At 38.3% G+C, this 10,713-nt stretch overlaps 2 protein-coding genes and 1 long non-coding RNA gene across 3 annotated transcripts in view; 1 reads left to right on the top strand and 2 right to left on the bottom strand.

Annotated features, from left to right (window-relative positions):
• Window positions 1-2,778: 2,778 nt before the first annotated feature.
• LOC133843894 (uncharacterized) lies at window positions 2,779-4,156 on the bottom strand. Its single transcript, XM_062277652.1, has one exon. It carries the CDS (start codon window positions 4,020-4,022, stop codon window positions 2,970-2,972), a length of 1,053 nt encoding a protein of 350 aa, XP_062133636.1. The 5' UTR covers window positions 4,023-4,156; the 3' UTR covers window positions 2,779-2,969.
• A 1,832-nt stretch (window positions 4,157-5,988) lies between these two features.
• Window positions 5,989-7,153, top strand: LOC133845037 (uncharacterized). The gene is made up of 2 exons (XR_009894679.1): window positions 5,989-6,209; window positions 6,684-7,153. It is a non-coding gene; the product is annotated as an uncharacterized LOC133845037 (long non-coding RNA).
• Window positions 7,154-10,631: 3,478 nt separating this feature from the next.
• Window positions 10,632-10,713, bottom strand: part of LOC133845026 (methylenetetrahydrofolate reductase (NADPH)-like) — a 144,609-nt gene continuing 144,527 nt past the window's right edge. Inside the window, exon 4 of the mRNA XM_062279362.1 lies at window positions 10,632-10,642. The gene's annotated coding sequence lies outside the window, so the exon portion shown is untranslated. The remainder of the gene's footprint in view (window positions 10,643-10,713) is intronic.

The raw sequence follows: 10,713 nt of genomic DNA, 5'->3' as shown, positions 1-10,713 counted from the left end.
TAGGAATGCTAAAATGTTTGCTAGTTTAGGTTGTTTATTCGTTCAATAGTTCTAACAAATAGTCCAACGAAAATTACGTTTCGCGTGGAGATCCCTGTAGGCCTCCGACAGACTGGCATTTTCCATTTTCCTGAAAGGCAGCGTGCAATTGCATTGTTAAACCGAATGGCAAAGCAAAACGCAAAATGGTTTCAAAATCGTTTAGATGCTAACTCTCTGGCTTTGGCTTTGGTTGCGGCTCAGGCAGAGGCTGAGGCTGAGGCTGAGGCTGTCGCTGAAGCTGAGGCTCAGGCTCTCGTATCTTCCGCGTTGCCAAAATCAAATTGAGGGGCTTATGCAACTGGCCCAGCAACAGCAGCAACAACAAACAACCGAAAAACAAAAAGTGCACAAATCGCAGTTGGAATCGGTGCTTACGTGACCAGCCGAACGACTCAATCTCAGTCAGTAAAAAAATCGCAAACAAAACCAAAAACAAAAACAAAAAATAAAATGAAAACTAAAAAACAAGAAATGAACAGGGCATTGGATGACGGAAAAGATACCCTGTAATTATAACAAAAGACAACACTTCCATTTTGCAATGATCTTTTCAATCCAAATTTTATCTTTTTAAAGTGATCAATTTGATTAAATTATCGCGATCGTGGCATACCCAACTGAGGCCACTTAATGCGTGCAGGGTATAAAATTACCGGTGCATGTTGCAAGCTGTCGATAGGCGCAGTCCCCGCAATCGTCTCATCCACAACAAACTATTCGTATTCGCATTCGTATTCGTTTATATGGTACGTATTCGTATTCGTAGTCGTATAGTTGTATCTTATTATCAACTTGCGCGGCACTCGCGCTGAGTTCGCTGGCCGTTCATGAACTACAAACGCCGCTGGCTGCGTTTTCGCTTTGCATTCGACTGCAAATTGGCAGTCGACTGAAGTGGGAAGGGGGACGGCGGTACGGTGGGGTCTGTCCTCGATGCGGTTGTTGGCTCTTGGGCTTTGCCATATCTGACGGATGCACAAACACAGCAAAACACAACACAACGCACAGCACTGCGCCCAAAAAAACGTGTATGCACTTTGCCTTACTCTTCAAGATACGTACGCAACTTGCAGATACTCTCAGTGCAATTGCAATAGATACACAGATACAAAATGACATATAGAGGGCATATGTTGGGGAGCTTTGCCGCAAGCTGATCAACTCTTAAAGTGACTTTTTTTGTAGGTGCAACCATCGAGTTTATGAAATCTGTTTAATTTATTTTCATAGAATTTTAATTATTTATAACGTAAATTATTGACTGCTAAATGAATGGCATTTAAATTGAGAAATATACATTATTGAAATGTTAAAACATATATTTCTTCTTTAATTTTAAACATATTTCATTTGTTATTCAATAAACGATTCATTTGTAATTTCTTGACCATTATTTTTAACTATTTAATCGAAAAAATATACATATAGGTTTTTTTTTCTTATTTTTTGCTACTTCTCTATGCGTTGTTTTCATTCAATTCAATTCTAATTTAATTTCAAATCAATCGAAATTATCATATTAGCACTACGTTGTATTCATTCAATTCAATTCGACTTCCACTTGAATTTAATTACAATTGTGCTAAATAAAGGAGTGAAAATATGTATTGCTGAAATTAAACCACATTCAATTAGCACATTCAATCGTTGACTTTTGCTTTTCATTACAGCGACTTTGAGTTGTGTTTTTATCCATAATATATTTTGTGAAGAGGTTTCTAAAGTACTCACAGCTGTTCGATAGTTGATAAGCAGACGACCTTACACTTCATATAATATATAAGTAATCACTATTATCATGCCCATCATCATTATCGTCATCATTATCATTATCATCGAACGATGTCTCACTTTTGTTACAAACCAAAACAAAACCAAGGCACTTTTCCTGCACTTGAAGCCGTGATGTGCTGCTGCTGTTGTTGATGATGATGATGAAGCAACCTCCGAATTTCGAGTGATAGACAAATATTTCTAAGCAGCTTCAGTACTTGAACTGTGCGTAATGTAAGCGCTCTGCACACCCTTTCAGAATACCCTGCACTCAGCAATCCCCTCTCAGATCTCACAGTGCTCGTTTCTTGTCATTTGCATGGGCCACACTTCACTATGCCACTTCAGTTCGCCCAACAGCTGCGTCGCTCTTCACTCAAGATCCGAGCCATCGGAATAAGCTGAATAAGAGTGTGGAAGAAGAAGAAGAAGCAGAAACTTCATTAAGGCCGAAGCATGCATCGTTTATTCTAGAGACTAAAGACGAAAGGTGTACAGACCACAAATATGAGTATACTTTTCCTTTAATTAGTTTAATTGTTTCAAAGGGATAGACCATGTATTATCTATTATCTATTATCTATTATCTATTATCTATTATCTATTATCTATTATCTATTATCTATTATCTATTATCTATTATCTATTATCTATTATCTATTATCTATTATCTATTATCTATTATCTATTATCTATTATCTATTATCTATTATCTATTATCTATTATCTATTATCTATTATCTATTATCTATTATCTATTATCTATTATCTATTATCTATTATCTATTATCTATTATCTATTATCTATTATCTATTATCTATTATCTATTATCTATTATCTATTATCTATTATCTATTATCTATTATCTATTATCTATTATCTATTATCTATTATCTATTATCTATTATCTATTATCTATTATCTATTATCTATTATCTATTATCTATTATCTATTATCTATTATCTATTATCTATTATCTATTATCTATTATCTATTATCTATTATCTATTATCTATTATCTATTATCTATTATCTATTATCTATTATATATTATCTATTATCTATTATCTATTATCTATTATCTATTATCTATTATCTATTATCTATTATCTATTATCTATTATCTATTATCTATTATCTATTATCTATTATCTATCTATGTTGACCATATTGAAGGACACTTTCACGCAGTCCCTTGCAGCCATTGCACTGGACATTCATCATAGCATCATCTAGGATTTGGAAGACTCTTCGCTTATCTAAAGTACGCTGCTCGAGGCGCATCTCTTGGTGGAGGCAATCCGATAACTCTTGGCGTCCAAAGGGTTGATAGTTTACAATGGTCACATCAACGGGCAGCTGATGCAGCAGCTCATACTGTTGCCAGTAGAATTCCATCTCCAGATCGAAGATGTAGACGACAAGCACAGTCTGGTTAGCTGCCGCATTGAGATCACCCTCTCGTTCCTGCAACACCTTGTTGTAAATGGGCACGATGCCATAATCGCAGGCGGACAGATTGTCGATGATGATCAGATTTTGTCCACAATCCTTTAGAAGATCCATAAAATTGCGAATCATGTGAAATTTCTTGACTCCATCTGGCACATACGTGCTCCACGAATAGGTGTGGACGTTCTCCTGCCAGGGGAACTGTTGTCGCAGTCCCATGGCCGTCAAGCTCTTGCCCACTCCCGGTGGCCCAAGCAGAGCCACAGCCTTAAAGTTCCTTGGACTCTGGACGAGTCGCTCCAAGCGAGCCAGAGCATGCTCCTGGTTGAGCACCTGTCTGGCAATCTGGCGAAAGATTCTTTTCGTGTCTAGCTGCTGCTCGCAGTAGAAGGCACGCATTGTATCTTCCTGCTCAGACTCCAGCTTGCCACTCAGTCCCAGTAAACCAACAACTCCCAGCCACAGCGACTGCAGCGTGGCACCTTCAAGTGGCAACTGAGTCATCTCACTGCCGAATGCCGACTCCATGCCGTGAAAGAATAGCACCCCCAACACAGTCGCTGCTGCCGCGAGGACCAACAAGCCATGTATAATATTCATTCGCTTCGTGCTCCGCAGCTGCTCTCTGTAGGAGCGACAACGTGTGCTTTGCAGAATTCCACATTCTTTAGGATTCTTTGCGTCAGCAGCATCGCCAGGATGCAGAGTGCTGGACGTTGTCATTGGCTTTTTTGGCCAAGCGCCTCTTTGCATAGTGGAAAATAAATTGCCACAGTCAATTTCAATTTAGTTTGGCTTAAAAAAAGTTGGTTAATTAATTTAGCAAGTTGAGTTTTTTTTTCAAAATAAATGTAAGATCTCAAACACTGACAGTATTTTGTTTATTCTAAATCAGATTTTTAGCTTCATAAGTTGAGTGTTTTTTTATTCATCTGTCTAAAAAACATTCTGAAGCTGGAATGAAGCTTTTACTTTTTAATTCTTTGGACTTCAGTGGTTAGTTGCTTATGCAGATGAGAGAAATTATGATTTCAAAATTCCGATTCATTAAAATATACTTGCAAAACTTTACATGGTATAATTCTCTATAAAAATATTGATCATTAATAATTAGTACATATAAGGAAATTAGTTGTTTTGTGAACAATGCTTATGTGCTTTCTAATTGATGTCAGCATTAGTCAGAATAAACCGTAAACTCAAAGCGAATCAGGTATTCCAAACAGTTTTGAAATATTAAAGATTTGACTGCCAGTGTCGAGAGTTCTATTGCGAGAGTTTTATAGAGTCTATTAGATGTGATAGTCGTTCTGTCTGCAAATAATTATATGCTTTGGTAAAGAAACGCCACATGAATTCAAATAGTGTCTGCGGTTGTTTTCTGGTCTCTCAAAGCGTTACTTTGCTGGCATTAAAAGCGCTTACTCATCATTATCAGACAGCAGTCATCAAGCAACAGTCATCAGCTGTTTTCTCGAGGGGGGGCCAAGAGGAGGGAAAGAGCAAAAGCAAAAGCAAGAGAGAGACAGAGACAGAGATTGCCATTAGGCCGACAATTAAGTTTAGACTTGCGCGGAAAGCCGGCAGCCAACGGCGAACAAGCGGCAACAAGAGGCAGCAACTGGGCCACTCTTTGAAAGCAGCTGAAAGATCAGGCGATCGTGATTACCAAACAAACTGAGCAACTGAACAATCAGCCAGCCAGCCAGCCAGCCAGCCAGAGAGACGACCGGTCTGGCCAGACATCAGCAAAAGCTAAAGCCCAAGCTCAGACGTAAGAGGAGGCGAGTTGAGGCGGATGTATAAGTAAACGTATACACAGATACGCAGAGTCTTGAGTCTTGTGTCTGTGTATGAGCCATTTGTGCGCTTGGCAACAAACATGGCTCAAAAAGACAACAAAACACTTCAATTCGTCGTCGTGTAATAGACCAAATTGAGAAAAACCTTTAACTAAGCGAAGCCAACAGCGGACATCGCACTTTGAATACTCTAACACATTTCAAGCACAATGCAAACTTTAGTTGAAATAAAGAAAAATATAACAAATAGAAAAATGGCAAAGGCAGTTGCATTAATTTTGCAAACAAACAATAGATCATTATAGTATTTCTATATGAATAGCTGTCAAAATACTTATGACAGCACTGTGCAAATAGCCGAGGAAAGAGCATGCAGACAGACAAAAGATTTGCTGACAGTTGGACAGTTAGACGGATAGGCAAAGAGATAGATAGATAGAGAGACAGACAGATAGACAGACGGACGGACAGACGGACAGACGGAGACACTTGTTTTGAGCGCAGAGGCCCGTAACGGTTTCTCGAAAATCAAGTTGGGCGACTTGCAAAAGTGTCTTTCATAAATCAGTCAACGGTCTGGCTAACAGCGTCAGCTGTCAGCCGGAGATCATTTTTGGTCGCTTGGGTTCAGCTTTGGGTTCGGTAATTATGTCTCTACTCGTTTGAGTACACTCCGACGATATGTGTGTCATTATGATCCACACAAAACACACAGAGATAAACAGAGACAGAGACAGAGACAGATAAATGCGAGAGAATGAGAGGCAGAGACTTGAGAGACTTGCTAGACTTGCCGGCTCTAGGGTAAAAGTTTGTTGGCCCTCAAGCCGGCTGAGACATTTGGCTGACTTTCCGTTTTGGCCATATTTGATTTGACGCTTTGGCCCTACTGCTCTTGCTTCTGCTACTGCTCTTGCTACTGTTGCCAAGCAATTCGTAGCAGACCAACTGCAACGGCTGAGTCAGCGCTTTTAATTGTTGCCAAAAGTGGAAAAGTTTTGCAAGTGAAAAGTAGGCAATGAAATAGTCATTTGGAAAATTTACAATCAGCCAAACGAAATTAACTAATAAATTCCCTCCCCATAAACAAAAAAAAAACAGAGCTAGATATGGAAAAACCTAACACATCTACTCTTAAGTGAGCATTAAGACTTGCAATCCGATTGTATTTAACCTAGTTATTTAAGTAGAGAAATGTTTTAGAGAATACTTTTTATTCTATCAATTTATTGTTAAGTGATTCAGCATCATTAAATGAAACTTGAGCAGAGTCTTCAGCTCGTAATCCCGCACTTCTAAGAGATAAAGAATTGCTGAGATAGCTAATATCTTAGCTTTGAATACATAGTATAAATATAGATGTATTTGTGCTTAAATAAATCACAATCTATTAAATATGAACTCATATATTTTCCACTCTTACATATTTAAGTAATTTTTTAACAATTCAAAACATTTATTTTTATATTTTCCAAGTGCGTTTAATCAACATTAAAGCCATATGTATTTCTCCTTTTATAATAGTAATGGTCACTAATAATGTGCGTTTTGCAAATCGATAAAGCTTATGCTATTAAGCACCCATTAATTTACGCTTTTTTAACTTTTACAGGGTATAATTACAAACAGTTTTCAGACCTTTTGCATCGCTTATTCTCGATCTTTCATCGGCTGGAAGAAAGAGAACTTCGCGCGGCTGGCGAATTGTAGTTTATTGACAAGAACCTGAACGTGTTTGGGCCGTCGCGACGTTGAGTACGTGTATCTGCTAGATACAGATACATGCGAGTACGCAGCTCATTATTTCAGACCCGACAATAACAGCTTTAGCTGCAACAACACCGATGGCAGCAAATGTGGCAGCGTCTGCTGTCAGTTGCAACTTCAATTGAAACGCATTTAATTAGTTTGTGCCTAATTTATGCTGCCATCGACAACAACATCGCCATCGACATCAACGTTCAACATCAACATCAACGTTCAGCATCAGCTTGCAACAACGAAGCTGTCATCTGGCACTGTGCTACTTCAGATACTCTAACAAAGAGTATGCACCACTTGACACAAAGATGGCAATGTGTTTGTTAAAAAATAAAAGAATTAGAGTGCAATGTATTTGTTGACAAATAAACGAAAGACAAATCTCAATTCATTAAGGGAATTCAAAGAATGATTTCAAGTCAACCAAAGTATTACTTTTACAACTTTGAAATTAATTTTTAATTTGTAATGCAATTTTTAGGATTTGAGCATTATAATTATGAAAAATTTAGAGATATTTCCGCTAGCAAGAGTATTAGTTTTTAATATATAAATCTTGAAGATTGAGTCTTGGAAAATATAAAAAATGTTAAATAGAATAAAAAAATATATTAATAATAATTATGAAAACTAACAATAGAAGAATAGTTTCGTTTTTTATAAACTTTTTGCTAAAGACGTCTATAACTTTAAACTCAATAAAGTTGCTGGCAATTTGCATACATTATGAATCTTGAAATTTGTAGGGTATTTAATCCTCCTTACGTTGCCAACAAGTTGTATTGGCGCTCTGTTATCTTTTTTATGACGAACATTAGGCGAACATTAGAGCAAATCAACGAATAACGATGACGATGACAGTTACGATTCTGTCGATTGCTTTCGATACAAAATGCTTAAAGGCGAGTGCATTGCTATGTGGCGGACTCTTGTAGGTCAGTACTCAGCTAGCCCTCTCGCTCTCTCTCTCTTCCATTCTCTCTCTGTCTCTATTTCACTTTTGGATCTTTGTGGGGAGGCTCATCATAAGTTGTTGCTTCGCCCGCGCTTGGGAAAGACGCCTCAATTAATTTAATTAACGAACGTGCTTCGAACGCCTTCCAATTGACGTTGTGGCATTTGTTAAATTGTTTAAAGAATAGAATGGCAGAGAAACCAACAACAGTGCGAAGCGGAGAGAGGGGCGGGGGAGGCATGCTTCAAAGATGTGGGTGTCTTTTGCTTTACTTATTTTGATAGCATTGTGGGGCTTCTCAGTAAAATCTACTGAATGCGTTTCTATGATTAACTTTCATTTGATGAAATATTTTCATTTCGGCTTTCGTTATTCCTACAATGTATTCTCAACCTCCCTCCCCCCTGTCCCCCTGTCCACCCTCCACACATTCTGTAGTAGGGCTTCGCTCAGTTACCCCTCGTCAGAGACTTTGAGGCCTCTTTGACCGCTTGACGCTGTTGCTAACCGAGCTGAGGTCATGGGCTTGATATTTTTTCCATTCCAATTTTCCCGCTTTGTCGCTTTTCCTCCTTCCCTTCGTTTCTCCTTGCCTTGCCATTTTCCCGGCTGACAACGCTGTTGGTCATTCTATTGCTTAAATGATATATTGGCACTATGCGAGATCCGAGTCGCTCAATAATTGTGATTGGTGTTTGTTCCCTAAGCTTACCATGTTTATCTCGGCTTATCCTCGACCTTTTCAACTCAAGAATCCTTCGTTGTTTTTGGGCTTATTTCATTTGTGAGATTCTAATCGGCATTTCGAAAGCATTAGTCATGATTTTAGGTTTATTCTATTTTACTATGCTGCAAATGGAGAAATCTTAGCACGGTCTTAAATTTAGTGAAAATATTATTATGTAAATTAATAAAATATTACACAAATGTTTTGTTTACTATTTTCTTCAAGTGCTGTGATTAAGGAAGCTTTCATTTAATCAATTCAGACTAGCTACAATAATGTTCATATTTATCTAGTGATGAAAGTAACATGTGTCTAATAATAAACTAGTTATTTCATATGTAAATTAAGCACTCTCTTAATTATCTCTATTATTAACTATTACTACCAACTGCTGCCCACTAGTTTATAACTAGTTTGAACTAGTGATTGGACAGCATGACAAGAGTGATTATCTCTGAAATAAAATACAACCTCTTTGTATGAGATTTATTAATATTACAGCTAATCGGCAAATCTATTATGTAGATCTCTTTTAACCATTCTCTTCTCCACTCCCGCTGATAGTTGCCCAAAAAAGTTTCCATAAGTTAAAGTAAACAAGATCTGCGTTTCATGGTTTATGCTTAATTAAGATCTTAATTATAAATTCGCAGTTCTTGTTTATACTAAATCAAACTAGCGCCAATTTATGGGCACTATTTGCAGTTCCGGAACGATCAAGAACTAGCAAAACGATCATAATCATGACTCATCCGTGGTGGATGTTATGTTTACCTGCTCTTCTAGTCAACAACCAGGTGGATGTTGCTTATCGACGGTGCAGTTAACTTTGCCACAACAACAACAACAGCAACTAAATTGCAACATTACTATTGTTGTCGTTGTTGAGGAGGAATACTCGTATTTTGTGCGGCGATATCGCCACATGTTGATCTTTAAGCTCTTTTATTATTATTATTATTACGATGATGATGAAAAATGCAAAAAACAAAAGACACAAAAAGACTCAAAGAGAGGAAGAGAGGAAGAGAGAGAGTGAGAGAGAGAGAGGGTAAGTGGGCAAGTTGGAACTGGCCCAACTGGTTCTCCTCGTTGTCTTTTGAGGAATATTTGAGGCCAGGCCAGACTCAGAGCCAGAGCCAGAGCCAGAGCAGAGCAGGCCAAGCAAAGCTAAGTCAAGTCAAGTCAGGCCAGACCAGGCAACTACCGGAGTTACACCTACTCCCGCTGGCGAGTTGTGGACTTGGATTAAGCTTCAGCAACAACAACAGCTTTTGCTCTTGTTGTTGTTGCTGCCGCTGTCGCTGTCGCTGTTGTTGCCGCTGCGGGGTGTGCTCTATGTTGTTTACGTTTAGCGTTGTTTCCTCCATTCCACGCTCGTTTGTTTTGATTTTTCAAAAAGGTTGGGCTAGAAAAAAAAACATATAAAAATAAAAAAAATAAAAAACTGGATGCCCTTGTTTGTTTGTACACGGTTCGGTCTTTAAATGTTTGGTCTTTGTCTTCCCCTCGCTCTTTCTCTCTGTCGCATTTGCTGGTTTAACCCTCTCCCTCTCCGTCTCACACTTCCACTTCCACTCTCTTGCGGACCAAAAGAGACCTTTAGCTAGGCTTTGCTTTATTATTTCAAGTTGCCATTGTTGTTGTTCTTTGTGCCACAAAAGCAAAACAATTTTTTTCTCGTTCGTTCGTTCTTTTATTCTTTCTTTAATTCTTCTATTCGTTGTCGCTGTTGTAGTTGTTGTTGTTGTTGTGCTTTGTACACATATGTATGTATGTATGATTTGGGATAGAGTTCAGGTTCAGTCTCGGATTCGGATTCAGATTCAGATTCAGTTTCGGCTACGGATTCAGTTGCCCACACTCTGGCCTCTCAGTGTTCTATGCTCTGGGCTTTTGCGTAATAAGTTTGAGTGCCGCTTTGTCTATCAACTAGTTACCCAATTGCTGAGAACCCCATCAAGGGATCAGCCAGGGACAAAGTTGCCCTTCTGTTTTTCTACTTTTCTGTTTTTTTCCTCTTTTTCTGTCCCTCTCTGTCTCTCTCTCTATCTCTCCCTCTGTGTGTCGCTTTGTTGTTTTGTTTTCTCCTTTTGCTAATTAAGATTCATGATGGGTTAATCTGTGGCTGGGCTTTGGCCAGTGCCAAGTTAACTAGTCAGTCCACAGCCAGTTTCAGTTGATGATGGATTCCCATTA

The sequence above is a fragment of the Drosophila sulfurigaster genome, chromosome 3, assembly GCF_023558435.1.
Source record: "Drosophila sulfurigaster albostrigata strain 15112-1811.04 chromosome 3, ASM2355843v2, whole genome shotgun sequence".
In the NCBI taxonomy this organism is placed as follows: domain Eukaryota; kingdom Metazoa; phylum Arthropoda; class Insecta; order Diptera; family Drosophilidae; genus Drosophila; species Drosophila sulfurigaster.
This window is presented reverse-complemented; position numbering and strand designations above follow the sequence as displayed.

What these genes read in the sequence shown, in the direction of transcription:
- LOC133843894 (XM_062277652.1), bottom strand. Translation starts at nt 4,022, where the DNA reads ATGCAAAGAGGCGCTTGGCCAAAAAAGCCAATGACAACGTCCAGCACT.